General features: G+C 52.9%; 7 protein-coding genes across 7 annotated transcripts; 4 read left to right on the forward strand and 3 right to left on the reverse strand.

Moving 5' to 3' along the window:
• Window positions 1-64: 64 nt before the first annotated feature.
• On the forward strand, window positions 65-2249 carry LAESUDRAFT_655651 (WD40 repeat-like protein; the record flags this gene model as incomplete). The annotated part of the gene is made up of 9 exons (XM_040904568.1): window positions 65-198; window positions 260-325; window positions 381-509; window positions 597-783; window positions 851-1006; window positions 1064-1256; window positions 1373-1756; window positions 1817-2004; window positions 2061-2249. The coding sequence occupies 9 exons, from the start codon at window positions 65-67 to the stop codon at window positions 2247-2249; spliced, it is 1626 nt and encodes a 541-aa protein (XP_040763248.1).
• A 974-nt stretch (window positions 2250-3223) lies between these two features.
• LAESUDRAFT_760067 (Pkinase-domain-containing protein) lies at window positions 3224-6430 on the forward strand (the record flags this gene model as incomplete). The annotated part of the gene is made up of 7 exons (XM_040912687.1): window positions 3224-3897; window positions 3948-4500; window positions 4557-5460; window positions 5513-5861; window positions 5914-6108; window positions 6161-6295; window positions 6349-6430. The coding sequence occupies 7 exons, from the start codon at window positions 3224-3226 to the stop codon at window positions 6428-6430; spliced, it is 2892 nt and encodes a 963-aa protein (XP_040763249.1).
• Window positions 6431-6536: 106 nt separating this feature from the next.
• On the reverse strand, window positions 6537-8093 carry LAESUDRAFT_714771 (uncharacterized protein; the record flags this gene model as incomplete). Its single annotated transcript, XM_040907092.1, has 5 exons — window positions 6537-6602; window positions 6662-7277; window positions 7326-7586; window positions 7642-7745; window positions 7794-8093. The coding sequence occupies 5 exons, from the start codon at window positions 8091-8093 to the stop codon at window positions 6537-6539; spliced, it is 1347 nt and encodes a 448-aa protein (XP_040763250.1).
• A 367-nt stretch (window positions 8094-8460) lies between these two features.
• On the forward strand, window positions 8461-14330 carry LAESUDRAFT_813330 (uncharacterized protein). The gene is made up of 14 exons (XM_040914478.1): window positions 8461-8968; window positions 9016-10945; window positions 11000-11116; window positions 11170-11313; window positions 11366-11518; window positions 11573-11695; window positions 11745-11867; window positions 11920-12057; window positions 12108-12239; window positions 12300-12422; window positions 12477-12653; window positions 12703-12819; window positions 12874-13710; window positions 13767-14330. Exons 1-14 carry the CDS (start codon window positions 8561-8563, stop codon window positions 13898-13900), a joined length of 4656 nt encoding a protein of 1551 aa, XP_040763251.1. The 5' UTR covers window positions 8461-8560; the 3' UTR covers window positions 13901-14330.
• A 503-nt stretch (window positions 14331-14833) lies between these two features.
• LAESUDRAFT_726776 (aryl-alcohol dehydrogenase) lies at window positions 14834-16733 on the reverse strand. Its single transcript, XM_040909098.1, has 15 exons — window positions 16696-16733; window positions 16520-16646; window positions 16425-16461; window positions 16286-16375; window positions 16124-16225; window positions 15995-16061; window positions 15902-15939; window positions 15766-15841; window positions 15688-15702; window positions 15533-15633; window positions 15375-15469; window positions 15268-15318; window positions 15136-15209; window positions 15024-15080; window positions 14834-14958 (listed from the first exon to the last, which is right to left on the reverse strand). Exons 1-15 carry the CDS (start codon window positions 16724-16726, stop codon window positions 14873-14875), a joined length of 1047 nt encoding a protein of 348 aa, XP_040763252.1. The 5' UTR covers window positions 16727-16733; the 3' UTR covers window positions 14834-14872.
• Window positions 16734-17238: 505 nt separating this feature from the next.
• Window positions 17239-18459, reverse strand: LAESUDRAFT_750466 (uncharacterized protein). Its single transcript, XM_040911603.1, has 5 exons — window positions 18169-18459; window positions 17982-18113; window positions 17894-17911; window positions 17677-17844; window positions 17239-17626 (listed from the first exon to the last, which is right to left on the reverse strand). Exons 1-5 carry the CDS (start codon window positions 18358-18360, stop codon window positions 17453-17455), a joined length of 684 nt encoding a protein of 227 aa, XP_040763253.1. The 5' UTR covers window positions 18361-18459; the 3' UTR covers window positions 17239-17452.
• A 1662-nt stretch (window positions 18460-20121) lies between these two features.
• Window positions 20122-20523, forward strand: LAESUDRAFT_607097 (uncharacterized protein; the record flags this gene model as incomplete). The annotated part of the gene is made up of 2 exons (XM_040903127.1): window positions 20122-20371; window positions 20453-20523. Coding segments are annotated over 2 exons (321 nt in total), but the record flags the coding sequence as incomplete, so codon positions are not given.
• Between the last annotated feature and the right edge of the window lie 313 nt (window positions 20524-20836).

Raw genomic sequence — 20836 nt, forward strand, 5'->3', positions numbered from 1 at the left:
CAGTATCGACAAATCAAGGCTTACGTGGACGCAGAGGTTGTAAATCATGACCCCAAATGCGGACATGGCGCTCCTGTCAAGCTCAATACCCTCAAGCAGCATCTCGCGAAGATGGAAGGCACGGCTACTCTCTGCATCACTTGAACAGCCTCTCGATAGGGTCAACGTACTTGGTGACGAAACAAGCGGGCATACCGGGTGAAGATTAATTCCGGTTTCATTTTGGGAGGATGTATCTGATGAATGTGATCGTCATCAGATGCGTGAACGCTCTGTCTTGGGCAAGAGATGGCGAGCTTCTGTTAAGCGGGGGAGATGATAAAACGTACGTTACTGTTACTGTACTTCTGATGGCGGAGTTGACTGAACGGCTCGTACAGAGTGCGGCTATGGCGGATGGATGCGAGCGACCATGATAAGGACTATCCCTTCGTCTGCCAGGCGGTTGTGCACACAGGGCACCGCGCAAATATCTTCAATGCGCAAATGCTACCGCATTCGTCCAGGATGTGAGTATTCAGCTCAGCTTCTTGTTGCGATAAGCTATGACTGTACGTTGAGATGCTTGCTATGCTGATGCTATATATGCGCGACAGAGCGAGCGTAGCAGGTGACAGCCAAGTGCGGGTATTCGACGTCTCCACTGCTCTATCTTCACGGCATGACGGTGAGATGGAGCTCACCACCCGCGCGGCGCAGGCCAGGGTGTTGCAGTGCCATTCTGCTCGGGTGAAGAGGATCGTGACGGAGGAGAGTCCCGACCTCTTTCTAACTGTGGCTGAAGTACGCTATTCTCTCGCACTTGTTTCAGGTAGTTGTGTTTAATAGGAGCCTCATCCCGTTTGTGCAGGATGGAACAGTCCGCCAACATGATCTGCGTGTCCCGCACAACTGCTTCTCTGGCTCCTGTCCATCCCCGTTGATTAAACTTTCGTGCAGTCTCAACACGCTTGCGCTCTCTCCGCTCACACCATACCAGTTCGTCGTTGCTGGCGAGGCTCCCTATGTACGTCTGCACTCTTCTATTATGCCCATGCTGTGTCTCTAAGTCGTCAGCGAAAAGGGTTACTTGTATGACAGGCGAGCCGTAGGCCGGTTCTTCCAGGAAGAATGGGGAATGCCACCGGACGCAGACAGCTTGACGACGTGTGTGCGACGGTTTGGCAGGAAGATGAGGGGCCCAAACGAGCGGAAGGGCGACGAACATATCACTGGAGCAAGAATGGCGACAAGCAACGGGCATGAGGTCAGCATTCGTTCGTTTTGCTATCAGATTCTGAGATGCCTGCTTACTGATTATATCCTAGGTACTATTGTGTATGTAGACTGATTTCCCATTTGAATGCAGACGTTGTTGCTCACTAAGGTGCAGCATACAGCTCTGACGTGGTCTATCTATATTCTACACTTGACGATCCTCAGTCATCTTCGTCGTCTACCAGAGCCTCCTCAGTCCTGCCGCCAGCTCCACCGCCACGGATTCCGCCTCGTACTTTTGAGGCTGCTGCCAGGAGTTTGACTGAGGCTCAGCGGGAAACCGATCGTGCGATGGAAGAAGATATTGAACGAATGATGGAGGAGGATGCAGAGATGTTCGACGGGGAAGAGCTTTTTCCGACCGACCCTGATGACGAGAATGCCGAGAATGAAGAAAGAGGCGAAGAGGAACAGGCGTCGACCTTGCTCCCAACTTTGCCAATTGTCCTCCCTCGCGCTCGCTTCGTCGGAGCTGGCAATGTAGAGACGATCAAAGATGGTGAGTGGCGACGTTTTCATCGTCGTGACTTGTAGACTGACGGACACAATTGTTCAAAAGTCAACTTCTTGGGCCCTCGAGACGAGTTCGTCGCCTCGGGTTCGGATGATGGTAATTTCTTCATATGGCGGAAATCCACGGGCAAGTTACACGACATCCTTGAAGGCGATGGCAGTGTGGTGAACGTGATAGAAGGCCATCCACATCTTCCCCTGCTTGCAGTCAGTGGGATTGATACGACAGTCAAAGTGAGTTATCATGGTCTGTCTCTCGAACTATTGCTGAAGAAGAAATGCTGTCGCAGCTGTTCGCGCCCGCACGTGGTGGACGTGCGTTCTCCAAGCTCGGAAATGCAGAGAACATTATCAAACGCAACAGTGAAGCCTCCTCAAGGACCGTTGACCTGGCGAGCCTATTTATACAGTACCAGTTACTCGCTGGCCAATCTGCTGTGTCAAGAGAGGGAACAACGCCGCAGTGTACATTCCAGTGATTTCTTTTTCATGCTTGTTTGACAAGTTCTCGTACATTGTATCGATAGGCACCAATATCTAGTGTACTCCATGTAACTGCCCGCCGATGTTGTATTCTTAGTTGCGCGAGTTGAAGTGGCTTGTGACGCATGTAGAAAGCGGAGAACAGAGGTGTGGCGGCAAAGTGCAACCATTTGCGTATTCTCTCCATCACTCCCGCTCATCATGTGGCCTTTTCTTCTCGCTGGCGGTGCATTTATGACGGCCGCGAACAGTCCATGCGAGGTTGTGCATAGAATGATAGAGCGTTCTGTACGAGGGAATTGATGGGCGTAATCCCGGTGCAGTGGATCCACGGATATTCGATGCGTTGAGTGGAATGCAACTCTTCCTACCTCCTCAGCTGCGGCTCTACGGTTCATTCCATTCCTTTCCGATCTTCGCGAGTAGAAGATACATTCTCTGCGTCCTTCCTTGTTCCTGAGAGCGGAGAGTTGAGTTAACAACAAATGTAAGTGAAGTTTTCAAGTTTCTGCGCCTGCTCGCGGTTGACGCTGTGCTGACGACTGCTTTGTCTATGCTGTCCCTCTCCAAGACTTGCCAGTGCTGAACAGTGTTTCTTGTCTCTCTGAGTGATTTGAATGCATTTCAGCTCACCAACTGAGCTTCAGCAGTGTCTACGGCCAGAAATTAATCAGGGCCGTAGGGGAACCCCTTGACCGTCAACTTGACTTCGTCACGACACGTAACGCGAGCGTCCGTCTTGATTGCCATCCACCATCTCGCACTCTCTCTTCAATCACGCAACCTGCAGGACCCGACCTCTTGGGGCCCAATTTAGGTGACTATACAACGGCGTGGTGGACAACGTTGACGCCGTCCCTCCCGCCTCTTTTGACCGGCAAGACAAGTCTTGTCTCGACTCACTCAGAAGCTCTTATTTTCTCGTTCTCTTGAGAGCTTCGAACACGTCGCTCTGGCATCTGCTGACACCATGAGACCAGACTCTTCGTCGTCCCGTGCCCGTCGTAATCCTGACGACTGGCGTATGCGCGATGACAATCAAACTTCGCATGACCGATACAATCATGACAACTACGGTCGCATCGGTAGGGATGACTATGAACCCGAACCCCACTATAACAGTACCGGTAAACCTTATGGGCATGACCATGGCTACTCAGCACCATCGTATCCAGAGTCCTCTTCATGGAACAGCCGTTATGAGAGGCACGAGAGGTACAATGCTTGGTCAGCAGACGAACCTCCACCGGCACAGCAGGACAACAGAAATCGCTCTAGGTACTCAAATGATAGGGCAGATGAAGGATGGTCGAGGGCTGAGCGTAGGAACGGCGGTGGTGGAGAATGGCGGCGTGGTTCGAACTGGGAACAGCGCCCGCCCGAAGGTCAATCCCCCACACGGGGCGATCCGCTTCCTCGCCAGTGGGCTGATTCTCATGCCGAGAGCTCTCGAAATGGAGACAGAAACGTGGATGATCGTTCATGGGAGCCCTCCGCTTCATGGCACCCCAATAATCAGCGTAACGGGTCTCAAGGTCAACGAAATCATAACCTGGGTAAGAATAACCAGCAGAACAAGGGCGGGAAAAAGCGGAACAACCGTCAGAAGCGAGACTGGCGCGGGGATGATGGCCAATTGAACAAGTGCGTTCCCTCGGTTCTCCTACTGTCAGTTTCCTGATTCTCGTATTTAGTTGGACTCGGAGGGACAATCAGAAACTGCCGATCAAAAACAACCGCCCTCTAGCCAAACGCCAGCCGCGTCGATCTCCTTCGAGAGGACGTTCGCGGTCTCCGGCAGAGTCCTACTACTCCAAAAGATCATCGCGAGGTCGCTCACTATCGTCTTCGGATTCATTGCGTCGTCGTCGCAAGGACAGTAGCCGCCCCATTCGTCGCAGTCCAAGCCCTATCGATCGTAACCGGAAGAAGAATGGTTACATCCCGAGACGATATTCCAAGTCTCGCTCTCCTCCTTCCACGCGGAGTCCCAGCATAGACAGCCGAGGTCGGGTTCGTCGTCGCAGTGCGTCAGTTACCACGAGTACCAGCAGGAGTCGCACTCGCAGTCCTAGTCAAAGCCCTAAGGAGCGACCTCGTGCAGTCCATCGTTTGCCTACGACCACGCGACCCGCTCAGATTGCGCTGGAACTGAGTCAGCAATGGAAATCGAAACGAAAACCCAATAGTCGCAAGTTCATTGAACGTGAATCATTCGCGGATTCGAAGGAATATGAGCAGCGTAGGGTGAGCTGCTTTTGCTCGGGAACCCAGGCTCAGTTCTGAACAATGTCCCCTTTTAGCCCCCTCAGACGCCGCCCAAGCGGCATGACTCCAGCCTTAGCCAGACCTTGGCCACACCGCTGCTGAACAAACCGACGACGAGCATCGATACTGCCGCTGTGCGCTCTGCGGATAGCTCGCCACTGGAGCCCAAGCTTCTTGCATCCTCCGCTCCTCGCATAACCACCACCAAGAACGCTGGTTTCAAACCCATCGGTCAACCGAGTCACTCCAACTCCTCGTTGAAGCGATTCTTCCCTGACGATGACGACGAACTCGAGCCTCCGCTCTCTGCGCGGCAGCCGCCAACTACGGTGCCCTCATTGTCGTCGTCTCGTTTTGTGCCATCAAGTCAAACTGCTGGGCCTTCAACACCTAAACGTCGCTCTCCTGCGTCCAATGGTAATGCTTCAGTCCACTCTCCGCTAGTGGAGAAACATTTCGTCGCAAATGTTTCGCCGTCGAAGGACGCCTCGCCATCGAAGCAGCACAGACATTCTACCGACCAACATGATGTTCGCAAAGACACCACCGTCCTTCCGGCCCTGCCACAAGAAATACCAAAGCGGCCAGTGGAGCGCAGCTACCAGGCTCCGGTTGACGATGGAGGACAGAGTGACAGTGTGGTATCTCAGCCTCCATTATCGCAGCACGAACGAGACATCGTTACCACCGCGATCACGCGGCCTTCCACTCCAGTGAAATATGGTGTGTACGAATGCTTGAACCAAGTCGGCGAAGGCACATTCGGTCAAGTTTGGAAGGCAAGGAATACCCGGGATGGCAGATTCGTCGCGCTGAAGAAGATCCGCATGGAGGCTGAGCGGGATGGCTTCCCGGTGACGGCGATGCGGGAGATCAAGCTCCTCCAATCGCTGCGACATGAAAACATCATACGATTATACGAGATGATGGTGTCCAATGGTGAGCGCATGCTCGATCGCATGTACTGCTCGGAGCTCATTACCTGACGCAGGCTCTGTCTTCATGGTCTTCGAGTACATGGATCATGATTTGACCGGCGTGTTGTCCCAGACACAATTTTCCTTCACCGATGCGCACCTGAAGTCCTTCTGCAGGCAGATGCTCGCTGGCCTTGCCTACCTACATCACAAGGGGGTCATCCACCGTGACATCAAGGGTTCGAACATCCTGATCAACAACCGCGGAGAGCTAAAGTTGGCGGACTTTGGCCTTGCACGTTTTTACCAAAAACGCCGCAGGAGCGATTACACTAATCGCGTTATTACCCTGTGGTATCGCCCTCCGGAGTTGCTTTTGGGTACGACTGTCTATGGTCCTGAAGTCGACATGTGGAGCGCAGGGTACGCCGAGTCTTGTGCTGACAATAGTTCTAATCTAATCCTGTCGTGTTAGCTGTATCATGCTGGAGCTTTTCACCAAGAAGCCAGTTTTCCAAGGCAATGATGAGATCCATCAGCTCGACGTGATCTACAAAATTCTCGGTACGCCTGTGGTCGAGAAATGGCCCGGCATGACGAGCCTTCCATGGTATGAGCTCGTGAAACCCAGGGAGACGATACCCAATCATTTCAGACAATTGTTCGAAAAGTGAGTTTCACGATAGCCAATAGGTCGATGGTGCTGATGGTCGTTCTTCTAGATGGCTTTCTCCTGCTGGGCTTGATCTGGCGGAGCGTTTGTTAACTTATGATCCTGCACGACGCGTAACAGCCGTACAAGCCCTCGAGGCGCCTTACTTCAATCAGGAACCGCCTTCACCCGCTGCACCTGTCACGTACGTATGCAATTGAACGTCTCTTGGTCTAATTCTAATGCAATTGCCTTCAGACTTTCTTCTATGCAGGGTGAGTGGCATGAATTCGAGGCCAAGCGTGAGCGGGCGAGAAAGAGGAGACGACTGGACGGTTGACCACATATCGTTCTCGTTCCCGTTCTTAAATGCAAGGTTGTTATACAATACAGACAATATCGGACGTCGATGCTATCACCACTGTCGTAGTACAATACCATGTATCTCATGCTTGCACAGTTCCAAACTTTACGAGGCCCCTCTCCGTCAAATGCTGAACAATCGACTCGACCTTCAACATGGTGTATTCAGCAAGTCGCTCGGCAAGGGTGGAAGCATATAGAGACTCACGTTCGCTGCCGTCAAGCGGATCTGCATGTCCCACCGTTTGGTGAATGGGGCACCTGTATCCTCTGCGATCTGTTCAACGTCGCCGAGTCCACCGGCTTTGCCCTGTGCATCATCCTCCTCTCGTGTGGCCTCGAACCAGATCAGCTTCTCCACCTGATCTATCGAGCCCTTCAGACGACCCTGTTCAATCATTTTCCGTGCCATCGTCTCTGCAGCGCCAGGAGTAAGATCTAGCAGTGCACCAAGGCCGCTGAAAGTAATGTTGTTGTAGATCTTCGAGCTGGCTAGGACATTGTGTTCCATAACTGCACGATCGAGCACCGTCGCTGGTCCCGTCCGCGTGCTTGCATTGGCATCGCTCATCTCCTCATCTTCTGCGACAGCCGATGCAAGGCGATCGTTGGAGGATTGCGCGATCTTGGCTAGTTGATGCGGTTTGAGAGTCACCTCGAAGTCCTTGATCTCGGCAGGGCGAAGAATACGATCGTGGAACATCTTGAGGAGGATAGTGTAGGTAGGGAGATCAGCTGTCCGCTCGTCTCGGCAGAGAGAGGCAAGAAGACGCGAACGGGTAGGCCCTGCCGGGGCAAGGACTGCACATGTCACTGCAGCAGATCTACGGGAAAGTGAGCGGAGGTGTGCTGGTAAAGAGATGGCGACGTACAGCATGTGTTTGCGCTCCCCTTCGTCAATCTCAGGCACCCAACTGAGTTCGTGGTACCTAGCGGCGGCTTCCAGGAACCTACGCGAGTAATCAAATATACGAGCCTGACACAGCTTAAATTGCAGTAACGCTTCTTTGTCTGAAGACGAAGGAGCGAGGAGCGCGGCGCGGTTGTAGTAGGTTTCGGCTTGTACAGAATCCTCATCCTCGAGGAGAAGGCGGACAATACGGAGGTAGACTAAGAATTTCTCCTCTTCCGCTCTGATGCAGTTGTCCCATCAATGTGGTTTCCTTGCATGCAAGCTAGAACACTTACCTTTGGCCGGCGTCCAAATTGATGCCCATTAGGACCTTCGCAGCGGCTGTCCACTCTTCGTCTCCTTCCAGAATATTGGCGAGTTGGAAACGGAGCGCGTTGACCTACAGTAAATATCAATAAACTCTCTCGTCTCTCGTGTATGGTCTTACCTGCTCCTCATATGTGATAATACGCGGCTGAATCGTGTTGAGGATGTCTTGCACGATTTGCTTTCGTAGAGCGTTGTTGCGGATCCGTCCGTCATCAAGGGCCTTGACCAGTTCAGAAAGAACCTGTCTCCCGATGACATGACCAACGTTCTCCTGGACAACGTTCTCTACTAGGATGTGGGTATCTGCGGCGAAAGATGTCTGATCGCGCCGCGCAAGCAGGTCGGTGAGGATCGATGCATATGCGACGGCCTTGTCTTTCTGATTTAGGCCGGAGACCTGGGATAGTATGCCCTCCATGTTTCGTCGGTGGGTAAAGCAGAAAGGAAAGAGACACAGACGAAGGGACGTGAGTGTGGCGGAGAGTAAGAGTCGGGCACGCGAACACGTGCGTGCTACATGTCGGACGGCCGAATAAGGCAGTCGACTTGGAAGATGGGCGCTGCCATGGACACGTCCAAGCCCGTCTCCAGGTCGCCAGCGCGGACTCCCCGATACCCTCTTTCGTTCGTTCACCCACGACCAGTGTCTTGCTCTCACACATCCGGGGCATCCTGTCCACTCGTCGGACGGATTGACACGGTCGCCCTGGGGATCAGTACAGCGTACGTTCATTGCTGCGTGATCTTATCAGTCATGCTGACGCAGATGCTCAGCTTATAGTACACTTCAGGCATCGCATCGTCCTTGCCTCCCCACCCCGCTGCTAGCCAGCGACCGCTCTCTTCGTCCTTCGTTCTTCGCCCTCCTGGCTCGCTGCGTCCGCCATGTCTCACCTTATGAGTAAACCGAAGCAGAGACCTTATTTATTCGACCTTCCCCGAGCTGCCCATCCACTGTCGCCACCAGAGACTGACGACAATGTCACTCAACCCTCTCTGTCCGCTCCTGTGCCCAGCTTCTCTCAGGCATTGGAAGTCGAGCCTTCATCCTCCCACGTCTCCGTAACAGAGATGCCTGCGTCCTCATACCGGAAACCGTCTTCGGTAACCTATGTCAACACTGGCTTCAGAGAGGCTCGCGAGCGTGGTCCTCAGAGGAGTCTCATCAAATGGCTCGTGGTGGTCATTCCTCCTGCTTCATTTTCTCGAGATCATGGCCCTCTCGGACACACGCTCTCCTCTGGACCTGTCAACAAATTGTCGCAAGGCATCCTCATGCCCTTGTTCCCTACTGTAGGTGTAGTACTGTTGATCACATAGCCATGCTGACGACTTCTCAGATGGGCGGCCAGCTGGGTGCGATTGCTCGCGAGTTCAATTTGCCTAGCACTGCGGGCTTGTGCCTCTACTTGCACACTAGTCACAACGGGATCCCTCTCTTCCCACGGATCTCAGACGAATCATGGCACTTGCTGTGGGCAAACCTCTTTGAGGCCCGCTCTCCAGCCCCGCCCCAGAGCCAGTTACCTATCGGGGGTCAGATAGAGTTTGACATTGATCTGATCAAGGCTCGATGGTACGATGCGTGGCTTGCATCGCCTCGCAAAGACAGAGCGGATGTGCCTCAATCCGTTGCACACTCTCGCCGTCCGTCACTGACACACTGGCGGGGTGACAGCAGGACGACATTCCTTGACGACCAGCTGGATGATCGGCTAGATGATCAGTCTGTCACTCACAGAGGAGCATTGAATGCGCCCAGGATTGCTCCAAAGAAGTTGTCCCTGTTGGATCGCTTGGATAATGCATCTGTTCTTTCTGGTTCGAGAACTGGGCGCAATCTGTCTCCTCCAAGTCCTGGTTACGACGCGCAGACGCGCGCTTTGTCTCCCATCGTTCAGGAAGACGAGCCCAAGACTGCCCGGAAAGAGCTGGATACGCTCGTGACTTCATGGCGCGCATCTGCATCTATCTCCGCCAGCCCGCTGGCCACGACGGGGCAGACCAGCCTTGACCCGGCAAACATGCCCAACACTCTTGGTGACCTTCCCTCTGCTAGCACAACTGAGCGCTCAGAGCTCAATTTGGAGGACTACACATGGTCACCATCGTCAGCCGGGCCGCAAGAGTACGACAACGAAACTGATAGTGAGTCGTGGCGACTTCCATCGCCTGACATCGCGGGACGCGCTATGTCCGATGCACCACTTACGCCCATGACCGCCACGAGTTGGGGCGCTCCGTTATCGTACCCAGCATCCCCGCTCGATGCCGGTTCAGAGTATGCGCAGTCTGTCGACGTGGCTGTGAGAGCCATGTCCAGTCGCCCGGCGACTCCTACAACTGCGACGTCCTGGGGCCCGTCTTCCCACCCAGTTTCTCCCATGCCGCAGCAGCCTGAGCTCCGTGTGCCTTCGCCCGATCTTGGTGACCGCGGACTGCCCAGCGTCCCTGTCACACCGTCGACTGCCACTTCGTGGGGCCCTCCATCTCCCGCAGCTACGTCTCCTGCGCAAAGCGAGTTCCGAGTTCCGTCACCCGATCTTGGTGCGCGGGGCATGTTGAGCGTGCCTGTTTCGCCGCTGCCTGTGAGATTGCGCAAACGGGAGGCAGTGCCCGAGTCCTCGCAGGACGGAGAAGAGGAGACTCAACCTTTCAAGAACGTATGGCCTTATCAAGGAGCAGAAGCTGACCATGAGGAGACCAAAAGCGAGGCATCCGTGGTTTCGCATCTCGCGTTCCCGTACTACGATGCATCTAGTAAGAATGTCGCCAGTGACGAAGGTTCGCGAGTATCCGAAGACGAGGTGGAAGAGCCAGATGACGATTCCGTGAAGCTCTTTTATCCGTATAAAAACATGCCTCAGCAGGAGCCGTGGAGTCACGTCTCGTCGCCTGAAGTGGCAGAGAAATCTTCCGAGGAGCAAGCTGAAGACGACTCGTCGAAACTGATCTTCCCGTATTACGACACACAGGATGAGGTGCGGACGCATGTGTGGCCATACCAAGCAGGCGCGGAGAGCGCCGAGGAGGAAGCCGACGACAGTTCGTCTAAGCTAGTCTTCCCGTACTATGAGGCGTCCAATGAGGTTCGAACACATGTGTGGCCATATCAAGCGAGTGCGGAAAGCTCTGACGCTTCAGGAGAGGAAGAGGCTGATCCGTCGAAGTTGACTTTCCCGTGCTATGATGCCTCCGAGCGTGCGTGGACGAATGTGTGGCCTTATCAAGCACAGGCTAATCCAACGCACTACCCGCAGTTCAACTTGTGTATGTGTCTGCTTTGCTTGCGCGCCTATCGTGTTAACTGAGCAACCTATGTAGATCCTGCCGTCTACCCCCACTTCGAGTTGTACCCATCTGCAGTGCAGGTGGCGGATCATTCGCCCGATAAAGAGGTGTCCGTCGTCTTTCATGCTCAATATCCGACTTTCAACCTATGTCAGTTGTCTATAGCTTTGTATGTGTCCAGAGATGCTGATGTTCTCTCCCAGATCCTGCTGTGTATCCTCACTTCGACATATATCCGGCGATCGCTGGAGAAGTTGCTCCGAAAACGCAGGCTGTCTCCAAGCCGGCTGCTTCGCGATCGCGCTCTCCAGTGCGTGCAGCTGCGGACTACCCCGGGTTTGTCCTATGTGCGTATGGAACGATACATCCGCAGTTCATGGTTGACGTTATGAACTCTAGATCCCCCAGTATATCCGTGGAATTTGCAGGAGATCTACCCTGCAACTGCGAAGTCCAACAGTCAACCGCGCAATTGGCAGCCAAGAGCCCGCCCCAATGCCACTACCGCGACAAGTGTGGGATCCAGCGCTGCGTATCCTACCTTCCAGCTTTGTACGTATGCTCGCTAAGTTGAAGGAGCGTGACTTCTCACCGTTCTTTTTGCAGACCCTGCGATGTCGCCACGCACTCCGACCAGTGTCGCTTTGGGGGAAATGGCTCTGCCAGGGCATGAACAGCTCCCGTCGGTCGAAGTGCACTTGTCTAGTGGATATCCTCACTTGGATATTTGTACGTTCATCGCACAGTCGAAACCGTGCATGAGCTCACTGCCGCATAGATCCTGCTGTCTATCCTCACAATCTCGAGCAAATCTATCCGGCGCACGTTGCTGATGAAGATACGTCTCCGGACAATGAGATCCGTGTGAACACGCGAGCGCAATATCCTTCCATCGAGTTGTGTACGCATTATTCTTTTCCAATGTCTTCTGTGTCGCTCATCCCAACGATCAGATCCGGCCGTATATCCGCACAGCCTGCATGACATCTATCCCGCGAGGCTAACGGATGAAGTCTCGTCTGACGTGGAGACGCGATCTCGGCCTGGGAGGCATGCAGAGATTCAAACGAAGCCTTCAGCCATCGCTTCACGTGCGTACATTCGTTGAACCAAATTCTACTTCTTATGCATAAGCTTGCAGGTCCATCTATGACTACCGAGGCTCTGACAGCATTTGTGTCGATGGCGGCTGTCTCTAGCAACTCTGTATCCCAAAAACAATCGGAAATATTCTCCATCGCATTAGATGCGTCCTATCCCCACTTTAGACTATGTGAGCTTATCATTCTGTCTGATGTCTTTGCCCGTCCCTCTTGCTCACCATCCGCAACAGACCCTGCTGTATATCCCGATAATCTCAAGGAAATCTATCCTCCCATAGTCGTCGCTGAGCAATCAACGCATGGAGACATGCCATCACCCATGCGCTCTGTAGCATACCCCCATATCAATATCTGTAAGTGCTTCTCCGCTGATTACGGTGACTTTCAATTAAGCGGATAAATCGCAGATCCCGCAGTGTATCCTCACAACCTCACAAGCATCTACCCATCATCTGGATTGCAACATGCTCTCACGTCTATGCATGATTCGATAAAGGCTGCTTCTCCTCAAGCATCGTCTGAATATCAAGCTATAGCGGAAACCCACACATCGTCCCCATACGCCTATCCCTTTGTCTTCCCTTGTGCGTTCCTCTGTGTCATACCGTTTCGTGTTCTCATAAGTGCTTACAGATTACTTCGTCTACCCTCACCTGACAATATATCCAGCACCAGCTGCACAGTTGGAAACGGCCGCCTCGCAGTACGTCGCGGATGTGAAGGAGACCAGCTACCCGGTCTTTGATATTTGTACGTGTCTCGATGAACCGACCCTATTTGCTGATTGCTCAACTTTGTCTATAGATCCTTCCGTGTACCCCAATCTGGTGATCTATCCCCCAGTCTGGCGGTTTAGCGAGACTTTGAAGCAGCGACAGGAAGTAGATCGTAATGAGACGGCCCTTATTTTCGGGCCTCCTCAGCTGCCAAACCATGAGCCTCGACGGAAACCAGAGTTGATTCATTCTGTCCTGAATGAGCAGGCCTCTGGTGCCTCCACAGAGTCCGCTTCTCCTGAAAGCGATTCTGTGATGCCTCTGCCGGCTATTTCTCCTATTGTACCCGTTATACAGCCCGCCCCTCCACCAGTACATGCGCGCCGTCGTTCACGGGCTGCTTCTGTCAGCGTTCCGCCTCCTCCTCCTCCAAAGCCGGTAGGTATGCATGTTAGCGTTCCTTCTGGTAACGTTATTGGGCAGTCCACGATCCCACGGTTATCGATGGCCGGTGGGCCGTTGTCTGGACGAGGGTTACCTCCGCATCCAGCTGTGCACCGCAGGATGTCTGTGGCTATGCCTAATGCACGGCGCGTCTCTTCTGCGGTGTCGAAACTACCCATTCTGGTGGAGCCAGACGAGGACGCAACTCAAATCAAACCTGCCGCCAAGCCGGCTTCCTTGAGACGACCTCTGCATGCCTCGAGGTCCTCGCTTGACCAAGGCCAGTCGGCGGTTCACATTGATGCCGCCAGCCCTTCCAAGGCATCGCCAGTTACTCAAACGAGCTCTGCAACACTGCCGCCTAGGCCAACCATGCTTGATGTCGGTACATCGGAGCTGAGTCGATCCAAGACAATGCCGAGCTCGAGAACACGGGGAAAGGCAGTATTGGAAAGGGCGAGAGCGTTCGACCAGTCGCGTTGTAAGTAGCTTTTGCGTAGTCAGTCTCGAAGATATTAATGAGCTATTCACAATCAGCTGCTACGCCGAGCGACGATTCGCAGTTGCGTCTTAACACGTCGGCTCCAGTGCCTTCTCGACCTGCAGCGCCATCCTCACCCACCGGGCGACCGATATCGAAGTTGGACCGATCCAAATATCCGTTCTCATAAGCTATATTCATAATACATCGGCGGCATATTTTAAAAGGAGGGGGCACATCTTTCGCGTGTCATTACACCTTATTTTTCGCCGTGTGGCTCCCTAATCTTTTTGATACCTATAGCAACCTCCTGTACACATAGCAATACGTTACAGCATAAATCATTGAAACGCTATGAGCGTAGACCTCGAAAGCTTTTATCAACCAATGTAGCTGACCGGCTTGGACCTCATGTGGCCCGTCGGTTGGGCGTTAGCATACAGCAACTCGCACAAACTCGATATACTAGGTGACTTCCTTCTGATCTTCAATCTCTCATTGCTGCCAGCCCCTGCTTCTATAGGATATGCATCCAAGGGCGATTTCGCGCACCTTGAGGCCGGACTTGCCCATGTGGACTTGTGATATGTTTTAGGTCAGAGCAGTAATTGACTGCCAGCGAAAGACTGCACATACCGTGCGGCATCTGTCTTTTATACCAATTGCATTTGATGGAGACGAAACGACCCGGGGGCCGTAAACAACGAGACAGGTTACGAAGCACTTGTATTTAAATTCAAGCATTAGAGGTCAATGAGGGGCAGCGAAATAGTACACATAGGTGCCACTCGTTATCGGCGGCATACAGCCGTGAAGGACGCGAGTGTGCAGAAGCAGAAGCAAGCCGCTATGGAAATATGCAGCACGTGATCGCGACGCGACGCGCTTGTGGCTGAACCCGACCGGCAAGTGCTGTTCGACCCTCCCTCCTCCAGTACCACACCACGTTGAAGACATGTTTCATCGAAATTAAGAAATCACGAAATTCTCGTAGTAAACAAGCTTCTGCTATCCATAAGCTCATTCGTACATGCTATCGCAGCACTCTTTCGATACACATGCTCGTACAACCAAGCCTGCACAGCAAACATAGCTATCTGCCATGAGCGCCAACTATTCATACAATCTGCACCATCATGTGAATATGTATCGCCTTTTCACTTTACGAATGGCCGTCAATGGGGAGCGGACGATACGGCGTTTCGAGGTATTTGATTTCGTCCGGTGTAAGCTCCACGCTCACAGCGCCTGATGGTTGGAAATGAAGTTCCATTCTCACATCGCGAACAGGAAACAAAACTATGGCTGCTTACCAATGATGTCCTCGAGGTTCTTGAGGCTAGTCGTTCCAACGATTGGCGCGGTGACACCTGCGACATATGGCGTGACTAAGAATGCAACAAACGATGGCGCAACAATACTCACCCTCCTTCGACATACTCCACGCAATGGCGATCTGTGCCATGCTCACGCCTTTCTTCTTTGACAACTCCTCGACGCTGAAGGCGTTCTTGCCGTCAGCAATGCTGTGGCAGATGGAGCAAATGGACAGCGTACCGCTTCACAATCTCTGGCGAGCCCGGACTGTCCTTGTAATGGTGCGCGAACCTAGAGAGGAGTTATCAGCATCGTGTGTGGAAACCGACATGACGAATGCAACTCACGGGTCTGTCTCACCTCTTTGCGTCTGGTCAGAGAGCGGACGGCAAAGGATACCACGGGCGAGTGGAGACCACGGAATGGAGCCGACGCCGAACAACTGAGGAGCGAAGAAAATCAAGCTGGTTAGCAAGCCGTTGTGTATCAATTCTCGAGCAAATACCTTTAGTGTAGGGAACATCTCGCGTTCCTCCTCGCGGTAGAGCAAACTGTGGTGGTTTTGCATCGAGATGAAGGGCGTGAGATTGTGCGTGATTGCATAGTCTTCCGATGCTCACGATGAGCCACTTCGAGCAAATATATGCGCAGTTTACTCACTCTGCATGGCATGGACTACATGATTTATGCATTAGACATACATGACTGGGAGATTTGTACAAGCAACGCATGACTTACATTGATACGCATAGCACGAGCTCATCCCAATGTAGCGCACGTATCCTGCCTTTACGACATCATGCAGCGCTTGCATCTGCACGTCCCCAATGAGCGATACAATCTAACGAATTTCAAAGGTACAAATGCGACGCACCGTCTCCTCGATCGGAGTGTCGTAGTCAAAGCGATGACCTGCGCAGATGCACATTAATAAATTGAAAATGTTAAATTAAAGCGACATGCGCACACTGCAGGAGGTCAATATAATCGAGCTGGAGACGCTTCAGGCTCTGCTTGACCGAATCGAAAATATGCTGCAAAGGGTTCAGTGATCGTCCGGAAAATAGCACGGAAAAGTCTGCATATAGTGACACACCTTGCGGTTAAGTCCGCGCTGATTAACGAGTCCAACCTCGTCAGGCTTCACACCCATTGACATCAGGTTCATGTCGTATGTCGGAGCAACCGCAGCAAACAGCTACATATTGAGATCGAATTCTGTGAATACAGATTGTGATAGCATCTAGAGACTGCATACCTTCGTCATAATTACGAGCTCCTCGCGCGGTAGGTTGAGTTCCTTGATCGCCTTTCCGAGCATGACTTCGGAGAGACCGTTGGAGTAGATCTGGTCAGGGAGGTCAGATTTTGGTGACACATGTTTGTATCAGACATACATTAGCTGTGTCGAACGTCTGGATACCATGATCATAGCTTTCGTCAAAAATTGTGAGCTCTAGATCCCCGAAAATACCTAGTAGACACAACTTACGCAAACTTGATGTGCTTTGTAACCTCGTCCTGGTCCTCAATGACCCACTTTTGCCAGCCCTTGCTTCCGTACGACATGCACCCAAGAATGATCTTGGACACCTTCAGACCTGAGTTGCCAAGCCGGACTGTACGAAGAAGTTATGGCAAGCCACTCAACGAGAGGCTGTAACGTACCATACGGCATCTCTCTCTTCTGCAGCGACATTTTCACTGGGTTTGCACTTGGAGACGACTGGGAAAATTGAGGTACTAGGAACGACCACGGTCATCATACCCATATGCACGCTAGATATACCACGAACCGTGGTTTACGGCCCGATGAAGAGAAGTATTACAAAGCGTTCAACATTCAGACCTCGGAGTTCCGGGAGGGACACTGGGATGAGAAATCCACCGTCTGCGTGCGTGATCGTGGGTGTAGTAGAGCAGGGGCGTCGACGTCAGAGCTCACAGCCTATATATATGCGCGCATATGGGGGATGCGCGATTAACTGGACCTGCCTTTCTGGGTGTGTCGTGGGTGAGCATGTGAGCGCAACGTGGCTGTGGGGATCGTACCCATCGGAAAATAGTCGGCATTCCCAGAACTTTTATACACACAGGCCTCTCCAGCGATTACCATATTCGAGGAGATTGCCATTGAGCCTACAGCTGCTACATATCGGCAGCGAAAGAACATAACTTTCTCATAAGTCTCGCAAGCGAGTAACAACCAACGTGCGTTATGATATGCATTGCGGAATACACTTCAAGTTCTAACATCATGGCCGATCTATCAGCTGCAGGTTAGGTGAGCCGAATGCGGGCGGTATGGGTGTACAGGGGATCTAGTCATGCCGTGCGCTTCGAGGAAGCTCTGATTCCTAGGCACGCGCGACAGTCCTATATCACCTGTAGGCTTTATTTGACCGCTCGCAGCGCCTTCAACGCCTCACACTATCCGGCCATCGAGGGTGTATCCGCGCGAGACGGGCTTGACGGTGCTCGGTGATCCCGGAGTAGCTGATTCCTCTGGAGGCACGGAGAACCGGGAGTGACGAGCGGCTGCCTCGCGTGCAACGCGCTGCTTCACCTTCTGACGATCATCCTTGATCCGCAACAACGCCTGCCAGAGGATGACACTTGGTGCTTGTGATATAAGTCATGAAATCGTACCTTTTCCTTCGCCTCTTCCTCTGCTCTCTTGGCGTTTTCCAGTGCACGCTGTTCCGCCTCTTTCTTCGGCAGCTCGCGTTCGAGTGCCTCTTCGAGCAGGGTCAAGCCAAGCTTCAGATCTGGCAGAGACTGTTTCTGAAAGATCAAGTATGGTGTGAAATCCTCCACCTGCGCCATCAGATCGTATCAGGTTGTGTCCATTAAAGACGAATCTTACCTTCTCGCGAAAGCCGAGCTTCAATCATAGTAGGATAGTATAAGCACTTTGGCGATGGCCATAGTTTGAACACGAAATTATGACTCACCTCCATTATAAACTCCAACGCGCCCTTGGGCTCGATGATTTTGCGCCTGACGGCATCATTCGTCCTCTTCACTCTCTGCCGCTCAAGGTTCTCCGGTTCCTTCAATATATTCTGCGCCAGCTTCTTGATAGTCTACTCGAAAGCTGCTCCAGCGGCGCAACACAGTCATCAATGCAGTGCTACGAACCTGCATCGAGGCTATGGCAGGATCTCTACCATTCCGCTCAATGATGCCCTTATCGATCATCCGCCTAAGCTGCTGTCTACGCGGATTCTCCTCGTCCCAGTCCTTGTACAGTTCACCGCGTGGCTCCTGGCGAGTCTGCCCCAAGCGTGTCTCGGCCGCTGCACAGAGCGCATCCCGGGTAGACGTCGACATCGCGATGGGCAAGCTGAAAGGGTCACGAAGGAGGAGAAGGATGGTTTTGGACGTGGAACACTCTGTTATATAGCCTGGTTGAAGATGTCGCGTCGCGTGGACCAGCCCGCATCAACCTAGGATGGCATGGTGTTCTACGTAATCGTTGAGGCTTTCGCAAATTTCCGAGAATATGGACGCCCATGGATCCCACAGTGGGTTGACGGCAACGTCGACGGCTTGCTTGGCCTTTGCGCCTGGGGAGTGTTGTCGAATGACCGGAGGCCGCCGCAGACCGACATTTTCGAGTGCGAGTTCGCCGTCTTTGATGGCTTGGTGAGCTCGACTCTCGAACAGACCAAGTACTTACGATGTGACGAACTGTGCAGATCTTAAGTGCTTCTGTCGTCCTTTCTAACCCTGAGCTCATAGCCGGGCTCTCCTGTCTCAAGCGGCTGGGGCCCTAGGCACCCGGGAATGCACGCGCATGCAATGTGAGTACTTGAGTGATCGAACATGTTGCCCCACCCTGTCTTCTCCATTGCACGCGATTCACCATCGTGTAATCGCTTGCTGTCGGTTCAGCCTTGCTCCAGCCATGATTAATGATTAACCAGGAACTTCTCTTGCCAGAACACAACACAATACATGTCAACGGTCACGATCTGCAGCACGAACTTGCAGCTCGATGAAGGTTCCCTGGCCAGCAGCTCGAGGAATCGGTTACTTTATTGACTAGCACTACCTGGACGTTCGTCGTGTGAGATGGCTGTTCTCGTCTGCAGATGGTTCTGGCGTTAAGGATGTGGTATGAATCCGGTGCGTCAGCGAACGCTTCCGTTCAACCGTTGGGTGGGATTGACGGGGCACAGCTCCTAGGTATTCGGGCGCCCAAACGGCCACGCGTTTCCCATACGCATCTGTGCTGCTGCTCTACTTAAAGAATCGCATCCAAGTACAGCTTCAGCGGCAATGACGGGCAGGCAATCTCCGGTGTGTGCGGTCTGATACCATTGATCTGATCATATTCTGACAAGAGGGTGAGTGGCAACGCACGGCGCCCTGAAGCTACTCCAGTCGTCCTCCCTCCTTCCTTCCGTCCCTTGGCAGTGCGCAGAGTTGCGATGTTTGTTGGGGCGCAGCACGTCTGTAATGCTATGCAGAACAGTGGTCGTTCCGTTCGCAGGTCCGTCGCGAACTTCGAAACGGTGCAGCAATGTCTGCAGAGCCTTCAAGACATTAGGAAATTTCTAATCGAGTGCTGCGTATGGGAAATCAGATGAGCTTCCATTGATGTCTATCCATCCGCAAGGCAGGCCAAATCCTGAGTCTGCATGCTGTAATGTGCCTGAGCTGTATGGACGCACTTAAGGACGCACTTTCCATATCGGAGAAAATGATAATATCGCGCTGTGCATGCCACGTCTCGTGTTTTGTCCATGTCTGCCGCTGTCAGGATACGCATGATCCTGGTCGTCGACTGCTAAATATATCGCTGGGCTGTGCATACTTATATCGCAAAAGCGGGCGTGGAAACTTACACCTGTGACTATCCCCCACCATTATCTGCTCAAACGCTATGGAATCCATCGAACGGAAGCTGGAACGTCTCGGAGACAGGACGAAAAAAATGGAGAATCAACTCACAATGGCTTGTACGAATCGTGAGTGGGCAAACTCCGTGTATGTGCTAACGATTTATGTGCTGCGCTGCGGCAGGTCAAGGGCAAGGGAAATGCTGATCGTACGGGCTCATCCAAGGTGAAACCAGTGGCGGTGAGAACTCTGCCGCAACTTCCGATCGAGGTGTGGGAGAACGTGGTCAACCATCCGTGGGACGACCAGCGTGCTTTGAAACGATGCGGCCTCGTCTGCCGAGCATGGTACCCTCCCCGTCGCTTCCACTTGCACAGACGGATCACGATCTGGAGTGCCAAGGGTGTGAAGGCCTATGCGACGGTGCTGAAGCAGACACCCGAGCTGTCGAAGTGGGCACACGATATGACCATACGGGGCAATCGGCTAGTCGCCTGTGGGCAGACGAGACGATTCCTTCAATCTTCGCGGGAACGCTCCGGATATCCTTGTCCGACCAATCGGCTAGCTCGGCCAGATCTGTCAGCACTGTCGACGGCGGCGATTTTGCTCGCTCCCAAGCTGCCCCGGCTGGAGCAACTCACAATATGGCAGCCATGGACGATGCACAGCCAGCTTCTCCGTCACTTGCCTCGAAGTCACATTCCCATCGATCACTGTCTTTGGGCGCCTCGTCTGCGCACTGCCACGCCTCGTCGAGCTCATATGTTATTATCTGAAATTTACACATGACCACTTCCACCGCGATACTTTTGGTTTATATCGCAATCGCGTCAAGATCAGGTCCTTGTCAGTTACGGAAAACAGAACTGACTCTGAGAATCTCATCAACTTCCTTGCTCATCCTTGCATCTCGAGTCGCTTGCAGATGCTTATCATCTTGTATGCTCCCGCTCAAGTT

This window comes from Laetiporus sulphureus (assembly GCF_001632365.1).
Source record: "Laetiporus sulphureus 93-53 unplaced genomic scaffold LAESUscaffold_25, whole genome shotgun sequence".
In the NCBI taxonomy this organism is placed as follows: domain Eukaryota; kingdom Fungi; phylum Basidiomycota; class Agaricomycetes; order Polyporales; family Laetiporaceae; genus Laetiporus; species Laetiporus sulphureus.